The sequence below is a fragment of the Paroedura picta genome, chromosome 10 (assembly GCF_049243985.1).
Source record: "Paroedura picta isolate Pp20150507F chromosome 10, Ppicta_v3.0, whole genome shotgun sequence".
In the NCBI taxonomy this organism is placed as follows: Eukaryota; Metazoa; Chordata; class Lepidosauria; order Squamata; family Gekkonidae; genus Paroedura; species Paroedura picta.
The window spans coordinates 49308280-49322615 of NC_135378.1; the positions used below are offsets into that span (position 1 = coordinate 49308280).

The 14336-nt window shown below is 45.1% G+C and overlaps 1 protein-coding gene across 2 annotated transcripts; it reads right to left on the bottom strand.

Annotated features, from left to right (window-relative positions):
* Positions 1-610: 610 nt before the first annotated feature.
* Positions 611-7482, bottom strand: LRAT (lecithin retinol acyltransferase). 2 transcript variants are annotated; one of them, XM_077300049.1, is made up of 3 exons: positions 7366-7482; positions 5116-5808; positions 611-1912 (listed from the first exon to the last, which is right to left on the bottom strand). In XM_077300049.1, the coding sequence occupies exons 2-3, from the start codon at positions 5662-5664 to the stop codon at positions 1760-1762; spliced, it is 702 nt and encodes a 233-aa protein (XP_077156164.1). In that variant the 5' UTR covers positions 5665-5808; positions 7366-7482; the 3' UTR covers positions 611-1759. The 2 variants fall into 2 exon arrangements, with proteins under 2 accessions (XP_077156164.1, XP_077156162.1); XM_077300047.1 differs by lacking the exon at positions 7366-7482 and adding an exon at positions 7000-7308.
* Positions 7483-14336: the final 6854 nt, after the last annotated feature.

The following is a 14336-nucleotide window of genomic DNA, read 5'->3' on the forward strand; positions in this document are numbered from 1 at the left end:
GGGGTGACGCCCTCTAGCGTTTTCATGGCAGACTCAATACGGGGTGGTTTGCCAGTGTCTTCCCCAGTCATTACCGTTTACCCCCCAGCAAGCTGGGTACTCATTTTACCGACCTCGGAAGGATGGAAGGCTGAGTCAACCTTGAGCCGGCTGCTGGGATTGAACTCCCAGCCTCATGGGCAAAGTTTTCAGACGGCTGCCTTACCACTCTGCGCCACAAGAGGCTCTTGCAAGCTGAATTAGGCCCACATATATCTGGAAACCGAGATCCCAGCATGGAACTCCAAGCAGACACCTGACCCAGTCCTTCTGGCAGCCACATCTCCACCATGTAGACTTTAAGAATCATCCATCAGAGAGGAGGACAAGAAGCAGCAGCATCTTAAAGCTGTCACCTGGTCTTAATCTTAAAAGGAAAGAAAGGATTGTTGGGGAGGGATATTTTAATAACATCACTTCCTGCCATTGCATTTCCTCAAACTTCTGCAAAGTCCCAGCTGAAGAGGAATGTACCCATGGGGTGGACTAGAAATTCAATAAAAATAAATAAATGGATGGAAACCACACATAAAACTATCAATTCATTTTTTAAAAAAAAAACAGAAGAATATTAGAGCAAAAAAGTATATAATCTCAATACTTTATCAGGCTCAAAAACGCTCTGTAATTCATCATAGACCGTATACATTAAACTTTTTTTACTACAAAGGAAGTAAATAATGTGGTATATAAGTGATCAATATGCTGAACTGGCAAGAAGAAATTGTAGAATTTCATCTGATTCACACCTGTATTTTAGAGCTAGGCATATAATTTTGATTGAATTTATAATCCCAAGAAACACAAAGGACACCTTAAAACAACATTGTGCCTCAAGACAGAAATTCCCATCCCACCAAAATGCAAGACATTTACCATCAATTCCTGTGTGGTTATTCGAGAATAAGCCCATTGAAATTAACTGGTTTAGACTGGAGTGTGTGACTCAGTAAATAATGGATAGTTTGCTGCCTTTCAGGGATACCCTGACCTTTGCCCTTGAGGTGGGCTGCTTTCACTGTGCCACAAAGCAGAGCTCATCCACTGTAGTGACCAGCTGCTGTTGGCTGTCTTTAAGCCTTATGTTATCCATATTGCCTGGTCCCACCAAGAGAAACAAAGACCTTCCCTAGCACACTAAATACTTTGTGTCTTAGCCACTAACGCCAGCCCAGTTGCTTTAGTCTTGACACTCCTAAAGGCTTACAGTGTGGTTTGCATTGGATTCATTGCCCTTTAAAACCAAGAACAACCCTGAGCAGCTGCAGATCTCTCTGCATCTAAACCCAGGCAGAAAGATAGGCATGAGATCAAGAGAAAGAAAGGGTGCGCAATTAAAAGGAATAAGCAATTGCTAAGTTTAACTTCCTGCTTTATGGAAATGGAATGCAGCCTACTTGGAAATCAGTTCTAGTTAATACCAAGAAGATTTCTGTGTCCAAGCTTATGCTGGCGGCCTGTAGCGTGCTCTCTTCGGAGTGAGCCCTCTCAAAGACGTCTTCCAGAAAGATTTTCAGGAAATCCAGTCATTTGGCTTACATAGTAAGCTATTCCTTGTTCACTGTGTGCTGGACAATGATGTATTTATATCAGTACAAAATTATAAGTTGCATTTCCCCCCCTCTGTATACAATACTGAATAGTAGTAGTTTGAGCTTCCATCAATATGTTCATTTCTTCTACATACAGCTGTCAACAATCTGGGAGGAGGGAGGGTGAATTAACCAACCATCCACAAAGTGAATGGAATAATGATGGTGGGGAGAGTAGTGGAAGGTGCCAGACCCAGGTAAAATATAGAAGCAAGTCCCAGCAGCACAGAAGCGAGAATACTTCTCTGGTCCCGAATGATCATCTTCACTGTTTCACAGAACTGGGGAGGAAAGAAATCACAGTGAAAGAGGTCAGAGCTCCAGCAGAAGCAACTTTGAGTGTAAGCACATGTGCAGACAGAGGCATACATATGCACAACAGGTTTCTGTTTTGGTAATCTGAAGACACATTTGCAATTCCAAGCAGCTAGACTACACAGTCCAAAAGTCTGGGCCCTCTTTGGTCTTGCAGAAGTTCCCAAGATGCACTTACCCCCACTTCAGATGACCCTTAGTTCAAAGGTAAAACTTTGCATTCAGAAGATGCCAGGTTCCAGTCTCAGGCCTGAACTGCATGTGATATGTGGAGACATACAGCAGGATGCCAGCTGCGAGTTGCCCATGGGAACCCTGCTTTGAAGTCCTACAGGGACCAGATTTGGACTGAGACACAGGCACGGGACGGAAGAGAGATTTAGCACCATTTTCCTGACTACAAGGAAGATTATTTGCCTCCACATGAAAGTATGGCTCTAAGCCCCCAAGGCAATTATGTGTTACTAATAATGCAGAGTTTGAGCCTGTGAAGTTTTCTGTACCTTGAGAGGTCAGAACTTATTAATTACACTGGGTCAGACAGAAAAATAGGCTGTCCGACTTGGTATAAGGTTGCTTCAGATGAATGCATATTAATTCATTGACTCCTAAAATGTTTGCTGGCCCATGCACTCACTTAGGTAATTACTCAGCCTTATTTATTTGTTTGTTTGTTTATTTATTTTATATACCGCCCTCCCCGGAGCCTTGAAATGTAGAGGTGGCAAGCTCTTCCCTTATTCTCCCAAAGTGTGAACTGTTCACCAGCAGCAAAGAAAGTTCAAGAGGCTCCAGCTTTTTGACTAGTGTTCAAACATAGCAGAGCTAGTTCTGCAGCTGAAGAATGTTGGGTCAAATGAAGCAATGTCTGTATTCTTCACCTAAATCCATGTATCCCCTTAATCTACCATGCAGATTAATTTATTTAGCTTTAGAGGGGAAAAGCCCTTGGTTTAACTCCAAATTTATCTGAGATGCAGAAAACTACTTTCCATTTCTTTAAGCAGCAATAGACATTGAGCAGATCTACACAATAGCCCCATGAACAAATACCCCATATCAATATCATTCCCCAGTTATCTGATCTTCTAATGCTCCTGGTGTTTTCTGTGTCTTTGAACACACAAGAGACAAAGTGACAAAAAATGATGTAGATGGGTTTATAATGTGATCATTAGACGTTCTGTGCATCTCACCCTGATCTCATTCTAGCAGTCTGGAGACCAAAAAGGAAGTTTCCAGCACTATAATTGCTATTTGCTAGGATATTACTTTGGGATGGCATAGAAGGAATGACAAAGGAAAATTGTCTGTGGCCAATCCGATCTTAGCATTAGAAAAAGAAAGAAACATAAAAAGAAAGTTTCAAAACTAAGTGTCCTAATTCTTGGAAGTCTATGCATGAAAAAAATTAGACCAGGAGACCTTAAATGTTTCAAAGTTGCTAATTCACACAGTTACAGGAGAGGCACTAAACAGCAATGGCAATTACAATCTGCTTTGTCTGGCAGAGACCTGGCAAACTTAAATGACCTTGCTATTTCGCACAGATTCAATATTTTTAAATAAAAAAATTAAAGCAAAAGAGCCCTTGTTCCATTCCCTGCCTGCCTGGAGCACAGAAGGTTCCATTCTAATTAACCACCCAGCAACACTACAAGACATTCTTTGCTTAGTACCTAAATAGACCTGAGGTCTTTCCGTTCGCAGCCTGTACCAAGTGCAGCTTGTAAAGCATGCTCTTGCTTCAACCTGGAGCCGCTGCTAGAGCTGTCTGAAATTCCAGTACAAACTGAGCCTTTATTTCAACTGAACGGTGGAGAAGAAATCACCGTTGCTCTTAGTGGTCCCACTCACAAAATATTCCTTTAAGGAGAATCACACCCAGCACTTTTGGCTTAGAGGAGTGCCACACACACTCAGAAATACGGACTATAAATGTGCCTTTGTTCAGAAAGGTAGCGCTTTTGCAAGGGCCAAAGCTTTCTTTTTCGCAGTGGGAAAATCTCTACCAACATTCATTCAATCCACTGCCCAAGCCTTCAGTGCTTGAGGAGAGACCCACCTCCTTAGCCCATCAGTTAAATATTTCCATACTCGCACTTTTTAAAAAGTGGACTGAATTCTGGCAGCATGTCAAATGACTCATGACTTTGCCCCCCTTTCAGAATCCAATTCAAAGGATCAAACATTTTCCCCTCAATAAAGGTTGCAAAGGAAGTGGGGAGAGAAGAGAGCTACAGCAAATGTCGGGACGGACAAGCTGTAAAAAGCTTTTAAGCTAGCAGCAGCCTTTCATGACATTGCTGGGACACTGGAAACAGGCATTATATCTGCCACACACCATTTCCTGTATTAATTAGCCTGCCCCCTGGTTGAAGAGGTACTTTCAGTAAATCCAGCATGTCATTTGCTGAATTAATGACTCCCTGCAGGATGTCAGGCCACTGATCTCGGAGAGAGGGCCCGAGTGTCAAAACAACACCTTGCCAGCTTCCAAGGCTCTCAAGAGACATGGGCAAAGTTTAAAGGTGCTTCCATCACAGCGAATACCCTCAGAAAGAGAAGTTTTTGCAAAGGATCTTCTTGCTGCAGAAGAAGATTTGGCGCAAACTGCAAAAGTGGCAAGGGAAAGAGACCCACCAATCTCAGCAGGAGTGCTCTTTTTTGAAACGTCTCTGGAGCAGGAAAAGTTTTCTGTCCGGATTTGCTTCTCGGGCAGGAGAACAGGACGGCCTGAGTAACAGCAGCATGACTGTGTGTCCCTGGCAGCATCACTTGCATAGTTCCTAGAGATCCTGTGGTTGGACAAGTTTTTGCTTATGTTGGCTACAGATGCTCACTCAAGGGCCTGGATCACAGTCTTGTTGGGACAGCAAAGAAAGCCTGGATGTGAATCTAACAAGAAACACCAAAACATACTATGGCCTTTCACGCTGTTCAGGAGCTTTCTTCCTTGAATGCAGTTAGCTACTGATGGCTGAAGATAAATACCTGAAATCAACACATGCAGTCCCTTCACTGTTCTGGGGGGGGGGGAGAGATTTAGGAGGCAAAGAGCCACAGAGACACATCAAAAATGTACATATCAGCCCCACAGGCCTACATCGGTCTTTCCCTCTCCTAACATATTGTTCGTAGACCCATTGGCTGGATTTGGGAAGCTTACCTTGTCCGTCTGGAAGCTGACCCCAGAGCCATATCGGCAGTGGGTCACAAAATGTTCACAGTTGTTCCAAAGCAAGCTGTATTCTGACGTACCCACCAGCTTCTTGGCTCTGTAGACCACCTCCTCACTGCTCAGCACATTATTCTTAAAGTGCACGTCCATGTGGTTCACCAAGATACAGCCGCCATACGCAAAGTCCTCCACGGTGTCCACGCGGATCCTCGCTGTTTTAGCAATGACGCCCAAAATAAGCCTCTTATTCGTCACCACCTTCTGGATCTGCCTGTGGTCACTGGTAAAAGCTGGCAGAATGTCTGGCATAAGGTGGGCCACCATGTTGTCACCCAAGTAGATGCCAAAGTGAATGAAAAGGGTGCGGGGCACCTCCAGCAAGTCACCTGGCTTGAAGTAAGAACTGTCATAACAAGTGGCATATTTTTTCTTTTCTCCTTCTTCTGCACTGCAGCCTATGCTGAGAAGTTTGAAGTTGGCAAGCAGGAAACATTTCTCCAGGAGCAAAGAGACTGCATCATACATTGGGTTCTTCATGATGCTTGTTTTGTTCTTGGGCTTCTGCCGCAGCAGCTGATGGGTTTAATGGGCTTCAGCATCCTGCCTTTTCATCATGGCAGGCGGGGAAGTTCCACAGAATAGCATCACTTTTGATTGGCAGAGAGGCAAAGGGGGTGGTTACTGTGAAGTGAAATAGACCTTTGCTCAGAAACCGGCTCTCTCAGAAGTCTTTTTACAGAGGTTCTGCCTATTTATTCAATATACAGGGCAGAGAAAAGTCTAGACCAAGTACTACTCCTCAGGTCTTATTATCAAAATTTATAAACAGGCTGTTTGTCAAAGTGTCAATGCTTCTGAATTTGGTTAAAATCATGAGCTCAGAAGATGCTGTCTCAGAAAACACAGTTAACACATAAGAACCGCTGCCCTCACTGCTATTTACTTCTGAGTAGTCCTACACAGAAATGGACTGCCCGGTTGCAGTCCTTAGCATACTTACAGTATTTTACTGAGAAGTAAGTCCCAATGATTTCACCAAGACAGGCTTTCCGATAAACATGGTTAGTTTTGCAGCCCTGTTTAGCATTAAGTCCCACTGAAATCAAGGTGAATTTGGGCTTATGCTGTGAAAAAAACCCTGTGCTTATGGGCACACCTGGTGAACTGAAGCATTTTATTTTTAAGGGCCAAAGTAAATCAAAATGTGAATGTTAATGATGCCTTAATATGAAAGGCTGCCTCTTTATCTCACAGCTGCACATATCCAGGAGTATGGCTTTACCAGGCCTGGTATTATAGAAAAATAAATAGTACATTAAAAACTTGCTTGTTTTTTGCAGTGTGAAAAAAACAGACCCCTGTATCTTCTGCATCATTTCACAACTCTGAAGATATACTTCCAGATTTTTTAAAATGTGGCACTTGCAAGACTGGCTGCTGATCAAAAATACATTGACTGAAAGCTTTGATAGTGTTGAATATTGTTCCCAGGGCCAAACAAAATGCTGGTTTTAAGTGCTTTGAACCCTTTAGTCGCGTTTGTACCACTAGGTGTGCTAGCAATTCTTACAGTAAATTCTGCACAACATATGCATTTCCCAGGTAAGTGAGCGTCATGACTCTGCGTGAGTGGGCTCAGGGCAATGTCGGGGAACAGTGTTAGAAAGGTGCTCGGATTTAAAGCAGCAGCACTCCCAAGCGGGCCCCAAGTGGGCGAGCCCGCCTTTCCCGGCGTCTTCATCCTCGGCGCTCAAGAAGGCAGCGCTCCGAAGGCCAGCCGAGGGGACAGAACGGCGCTGTGCGAGTGGCCAGGTGAGCGCCGGGAAAGCTCCGTTTTGTTCCCCATCAAACCGCTCGGGAATTGCAGCTTACCTTCCCAAGCCAGCCGCTTGCTGCCGACGGGGCGGAAGAAAAGCCTCGCACTGAACGCAACAAGGAAACTGCGCGCCGGTGGGCCCGCAAGAGGCAAGCGGAGGCAGCGCGGCCGGCCCCGGCCCGAGGGCGCGCTCATCCATTATGCGAAAAGGCAGCAGCCCGAGACAGCCTCGCGCTCCCCCGCCGGCTCCATCAGCCCGTCGGAAGCGAATCGCCTTCCCAGGCAGGGGGGTCAGCACAGGAGGATGGCGAGGAGGGGAATGACAGGGCTGCAGGGGGGGGGGCGGAACTGCTGCCTCGTCCACGCCCCGCCCCGCCCCGGACAGCCATGCGGCTCCCGTGGCCCGCCCGCCCCAGACTCACGTGTGATGGTCCAGGCACAAGCTCCCCCAGACAGCAACTCCGTCCCCAAGGGAGCCAGCAAGCGCGGCGGCCTCTCCAGACGGGCCCGGCGAGGAGAGGGCGGGGCCAAGGAGAAGGGGGCGGCCCGTCTTTGCCCCACTCCTCCACGGCCGGCCCTCCAGTGCCGCTCGGGGGTCATCGGAGGCGCTGGACCCAGGCGCCCCCAGGCCTTGGAGCCCAGCGGCAGGGTTTGCTGCTGTCGAGGCGAAGCAGCCATTGGCCAGCCAAGACCTGGGGGCGCCCCAAGGTGCTGGGCGACCTTGTCCGTCCTGCGGTGTCTTGCAGGCGCGTGTGGCTGGAAGGCCTCTCGCCAAGACATGCAGCGGCAGCCTGCAGCCAAGCAGGGGTGGGGGTGGCCTTCCCAGGTTCTCGGGAGACATTAAGACCACTTTCATTCATGAGAATGGGGGGGGGGGTTACACCTTTGTAGTGATGGCCACCGACGGATGCTGGGAGGGGGGGGGGTAGGTTTCAAGAAGGCTCTCCTGTCCCAGCTGGCTGCGTAAAGTGTTGGTCTGGAATTGCCCATCCATCAGCTTCATTGGATGCTGGCCTCAAGAGAATGAACCTGCTCCCGGAGAGCCAAGAGTTCTGTGCACCGAGTGTCCACCCATGAGTTTAGTCCAGAGGGTAAAAGCACTCCTTGCCCCCAGTCCCCTACTGGCTCTCTCCCCCCATAACTGATTCATTTATTTAGAAACATATTAAAGAGAAACAGGGTGCTAATTTTAGAGGGAAATAGTAACATCTCTGTCAATGACATTCACATTTTTCTTCGTAAAGAGAAGCCACATAATGCTTTTTAGTAGGACCAATAGAAATGGCCTCCAAAAGTACTCAAGCTTATGAGTTCTCCATGACTCTTCATCAGCCTGTTTGTTAGGAGGTGGAGAATAAAAGGAAGTCTTGAGCTTGAAAGACAAGATCATAGCCTGAAACTAACCACCACCCCTATTTTAAATATCTGGCCTGTTGATAAGCCCTGGAACACTTGGAAACTTTCACAGTGTACATTTGAGTGTCATATGATTAGTCCTAATAAAGAGTTTCTGTTTTAGCATTTCACTTTGGATCAGTGCTGCTCCTTGCAATGTTCTTCTTCCTGTACTCTGCTTCAGAGAATTGACTGTGATTTATGATAGAGTTGTCTTTAAAGTTAGGAAAACCGAAAAACCACCCTGAAGCAAAATACCTTAAAATTGTTTCCCTGACCTACAAATACCTCTCTTTATTGAGATTTGTTTTTCTCCCTCCACTATAAATCAATATAAATAAAAGGCTCAAACTTTCCTGGACTTAAAGAGTTTCATGGATCACACTCAGTGGAGTTGATCCCTCTTCACCCAAGTGATAGACCAACTCCTCAAGCACCTACAAAGCATAGGGAAGATCTGCGGTGTCATTTAACCCAAAACCAAATAGGATGAGCACATAGAGGGGGTCCCAAGCACATAGAGGGGGTCCTTCCAACAGCTTGGCACTCATCCTAGTTCAGTGTTTCAGCACCCAAATCTTATAGAGCTCAAGCCCAACCATATCTGATGTCAAAAATGTAAGAAGTCTTAAATTGACAGGTCAGGTAAAACAAACATGAAATGCCGGAGAGTGAATTCTCATGACCCCAGGATAACTAACCATCAGTTCCTTTACTAACCCTCCATCAGTTCCTTTTCTAACCATCCAGCCAAAGACCAAGGGACAGAGTCTAAATGTCTTGATGTTAATCAAGAACTTAGCAGTTCTAGGTAGAGCACTTGCAGGCTGAATCCCAAAAATAATTACTCTAGTGGTTGTAGCCAATGAAGGCCCAAAGAACTGGATTTAGATTGAAACACCAAAAACCAAAGAATACCCCATGATATAATTAATAAGGTTTTGTTATAATAAATGAGTAGGAATATACAAATATAACAGTAGTGAACACCAGAGATAAAATGATAACATTTAAACCACTAACTTAAGATACCTAAACTTTGGTTCTCTAATCCAGGGGTTGCTTGATCACACAGACAGTTCAGGCAGTTTCACCCAAGAGCAGGTGTTCTAGCCATGCGAGGCCCAACCAGACTCAAGACAAAAAGTCTAAACAAGAAGAGGTGACAAACTAGAACGAATGATCTTCCTTTATGCCAAACTCCCAATAGCATGATCCTAACTGATGAATTGAATGTCACTAAACAGGTGTCTAGGCCAACCAGGTATGTTGTTAGACATATGACCATATAAATAATAAAATACGTACTCTGCACAGTGAAGCAAGCCACCTTCCCCTGTCAAGAGTACCTTCTGCTAATGAGATGGCATGTGGAGGTGAAAGGCCCAGACATCTGGCCTGGAAAGCTCTAGGCCCCACTGATATCTCTAGCACCTGTTATCTAACTCCCATTTCTTTTGCTAAGCCCAAAGCCTGAATCACTGTTTCTGAAAAGCAGGGAAATCACTAGGCAAAGCCATTTTTTTGAAACTTGATCACCAGTGTGCCACACAGATGGGGGAGGGGCAGTCCTTCTGTTTAACAGATTTCTTACGCAGAAATGGGAAACTGGAGCTTTTCATGGCATAGAGCTAAACAATTGCTGCCAATTAAGCATCAATGTTAGCAACCCTACATGGAGGGTTGTTAGCAACCTTACAAGCAATGTTAGCAACCCTACGAGCAGAGGAAATTCCCTGGTTGCCAAGGGCTTTTCAGCATAGCATGACTGTAAAGGGGCAAATATTTCATGCAAAGATGGGTATGATAAAGGACCAAAATGGTAGGGACCTAACAGAAGCAGAAGAGATTTTTACAACATGGCAAAATTATACAGAAGAACTATACAAGAGTAAGCTTAACATCCCTGATAACCACAATGGGGGTAGTCGCTGATCTGGAGCCAGACATATGGAATATGAAGTCAAATGGGCCTTAGGAAGTCTGAGCAACAATAAAGCTAGTGGAGGTGACAGCATTCCAGTTGAAATATTCAAAATCTTAAAAGACGATGCAGTAAAAGTGCTACACTCAATATGCCAGCAAATTTGGAAAACTCAACTGTGGCCACAGGATTAGAAAAGGTCAGTTTATATTCCATTCCCAAAGAAGGGCAATGCCAAAGAATGTTCAAACTACTGCACCATTGCACTCATTTCTCATGCTAGCAAAGTTATGCTCAAAATCTTACAAGCTAGGCTCCAGCAATATGTGGAACGAGCGCTTCCAGAAGTACAAGCAGGATTTCAAAGAGGCAGAGGAACTAGAGATCAAATTGCCAACATATGCTGGATCATGGAGAAAGCTAGGGAATTCCAGAAGAACATCTACTTCTGCTTCACTGACTATGTTAAAGCCTTTGATTGTGTGGAGCACAACAAATTGTGGCAAGTTCTTAAAGAGATGGGAATACCAGAGCATCTTATTTGTCTCTTGAGAAACTTATATGCAGGTCAAGAAGCAACAGTGAAGACTGAACATGAAATCACTGACTGGTTCAAAATTGAGAAAGGAGTTCGGCAAGGCTTTATACTGTCGCCTTGCCTATTTAACTTGTATGCAGAGCACATCATGAGAAAGGCGGGGTTAGATGAGTCACAAATTGGGATCAAGATTGCAGGGAGAAATATCAACAACCTCAGATATGCAGATGATACCACTCTAATGGCAGAAAGCGAAGAGGAACTAAAGAGCCTTTTGATGCGGGTGAAGGAGGGGAGCGCAAAAGGTGGCTTGAAACTCAAAGAAAATGAAGATCATGAAATCCGGCCCCCTCAATTCCTAGCAAATAGATGGGGAAGAAATAGAGATAGTGACAGATTTTATTTTCCTAGGCTCTCAGTTGTAATGTATGGCTGTGAAAGTTGGACCACATTCAGCCGGTGCTTCGTCATCTGCACTGGTTACCAGTCTGTTTCCGAATCAGATTCAAGGTATAGCCTTTAAGGCTATACGCGGCCTGGGTCCTATCTACCTGTGGGACCGCTTGGTTGCTTATGCCCCCCGCAGGGCACTCCGCTCTGCGGGTATGAATTTACTGGTTGTCCCGGGCCCACGGGATCTTCGCCTGGCCTCGACCCGGGCCAGGGCCTTTACAGTCCTGGCCCCAACCTGGTGGAATGAGCTCCCAGAAGAGCTAAGGGCCCTGCGGGATCTACCAGTTTTCCACAGGGCCTGCAAGACGGAGCTCTTCCGCCAGGCATATTGTTGAGGCCAGGACAGCTCTCCCACTAATCCATCAGAGGATCCCCTCCAATATTGAGATCTCTAACATCGAGATAATTGTTAGATCTATTGTATTGGTGCCACCCTCTTCTGAATATTATTCTCCCCACCAAGCTGAACTTGGGTAACTAAGATCAGAATTGTGACCACTGGCGCTTATATGTTTATGTAACTTGTTGTTGATGTTAATTGGGGTTTTTATGGGGATTTTATTGTGTTTTAACTGTTTATGTTGTAAACCACCCTGAGACCTATTGGAGAAGGGTGGTCTAAAAATTAAATAATAATAATAATAATAATAATAATAATAATAATAATAATAATAATAATAATAATAATAATAATAATAATAATAATAATAATAATAATAAGGAAGGCCGAGCATCAAAGAATTGGGGCTTTTGAACTCTGGTGCTGAAGAAGACTCTTGCGAGTCCCTTGGACTGCAAAGCAAACAAACCGGTCAGTCCTCGAGATCAGCCCGGACTGCTCCTTAGAAGGCCAGATCCTGAAGATGAAACTCAAATACTTTGGCCACCTCATGAGAAGGAAGGACTCCCTGGAGAAGGGCCTAATGCTGGAAGCGATTGAAGGCAAAAGAAGAAGGGGACAACAGAATAAGGTGGCTGGCTGGAGTCAGTGAAGCAGTCGGTGCAAACTTAAATGGACTTCAAGGAATGGTAGAGGACAGGAAGGCTGGAGGGTCATTGTCCATGGGGTCAGACATGACTTCGAATTTCACAACACAATAAAGGGGCAAATAGGGCTTCTAGAACCCTTGTGTGACCGTTGTGCAAAACAGTCAGTCTACTTTATGTCTGGGCAAGTGCAGCTGGCCATACTGTGTCTTCAGGTGCCTTGGGGATGAAGAAGGATTTACCTGCTCTGGAGAAAAGCAGCAATGAGAATTATGAGATTATGAGAATCAGTGAAGAGGGCAGCCTCAATCAATGGCTCTTCTTGAGATACCAGTATGAGGAGTCAGCACTCAGCAACTACTTAAGTATTAATTTATTTCTACTTCTACCCCTTTTTTCGCCCCTGCAGGTACTCAGAATGGCATACAGCATGAAATAGTTCTGACCTCCAAACATATTTCTATTTTAGACAATCTGCAATTCTTTTGGAATTGCCTTTGCTGTCTTCTAAAGAAGACTTTGCTGTGAATTGCATGAACACAATGACAGCAAAACTACCATTCTACTTTAAGTCCATAAGTTGACTTGCATGGCCTTGTGGAATGAAATGATACTAATTGTCTGCTCAGTTCAGGCTTGAAAGGAGCCGTACACTTAGCTGCAAGGAAGCGGCTGAATAACCCAGGAGCTTGACAAGTGGAGGGAGAGGTTTACACCTACATCAAGGCTACATCAACACCCTCCACCCAAGAATTGACCCCAATCTCTCAGTTATTGTAACTGCTCTCTGTCTGCAAACAGGACTCCAGCTGCACCTTAGTAGCTGGCAGAAAAGGTGGCATTGAAGAAAGGAGCCATCAAGCTCCCAGAACAGAACGTTCAAACTCTGAATTATGCTAATGAGTCTGAGGCAAGACAATAGCTCCCTATCCCACACCCTGCTGCTAGGGCACATGCAGAAGGGCTGGGGGACAAAAGCCAAATGGCTAGAAAGCAAATTCTTCCTTTTGGGGATGCCTTCAGGTAGAACAGACTTACCAAGATAGTCTATATTTTCAGGGCTTGAAACCTGTGGGTTGGGCAACCCTTGGGTTGGGCATAAACCACAGTGGTCAGGCCAGCTTTACTGGTAGTCGCAGTAGTTTAAAGTTCATAATTACCTTAGATCTCCTGGTTGGGGTTTCTCTCTATTGTCCTTAGCCACATGGGCTTAGTCCCTTGTGGTTTATGCCCATCCCAAGAGTTACCCAATAAGGAACAGAAATTTCTTCTTCAACAACTCTAGATTTGAGCAATGGAATAATATTCAAGTTTCCAGCGTTTGAGTCTCTAATCTTCAATCTGGCAACAGACCGATTCAAAGGGACAGCAGTGGAAGCCAACTGTAATCTAGGTCAACAGAGGAGATCTTACAACACCCGTTAGTCATCTGTTTCTCATGATGATTTAACTGGAGATGTCCATCATTATTTCTACATAGTAACAGTGACCTTGGGACTCCACATGTAGGCTCACTTACATGTAAACTTGTATAGAGTCTGTGCACCAAGCACCTCATCTAAGGAAAATGCAGGTGAGGGTTATTTATTTATTGTATTTATTATTATTATTATTATTATTATTATTATTATTATTATTATTATTATTATTATTATTATTATTATTATTATTATTTCGATTTATTTCCCGCCACTCCCAAATGGCTCGCGGCGGGTTACAATGTCTTAAAAAACCCATTAAAACTCCCATTAAAAGACTTTAAAATGTCACAACATGGCAGCACAATAATAAGATCCCCTTCCTACCCCATTCCTAAAAAAAGGGGGGGTGGAGGAGAAGGAGGTCAACGATGTTCAAGAAGCCCGGGGGAGAGCAGTCGATGTACCCCAGCAGCCCCAGCCTCAACCATAGACCTGGCGGAAGAGCTCCGTCTTGCAGGCCCTGCGGAATGTTAAAGGGTCCCGCAGGGCCCGCAGCTCACCCGGGAGCTCATTCCACTAGGTGGGGGCCAGGACCGAAAAGGCCCTGGCCCTGGTCGAGGCTAGGCGTGCTTCCCTAGGGCCGGGAATGACCAGAAGATTCTCACTCTCAGAGCG

Excerpts from the sequence above, each read along its gene's own strand:
- LRAT (XM_077300049.1), bottom strand. The coding sequence starts at position 5,664 with ATGAAGAACCCAATGTATGATGCAGTCTCTTTGCTCCTGGAGAAATGT. Across the intron at positions 1,913-5,115 it reads TCAGCTTCCAGACGGACAAG|TTCTGTGAAACAGTGAAGAT; the intron begins GTAAGCTTCCCA and ends TTTCCTCCCCAG.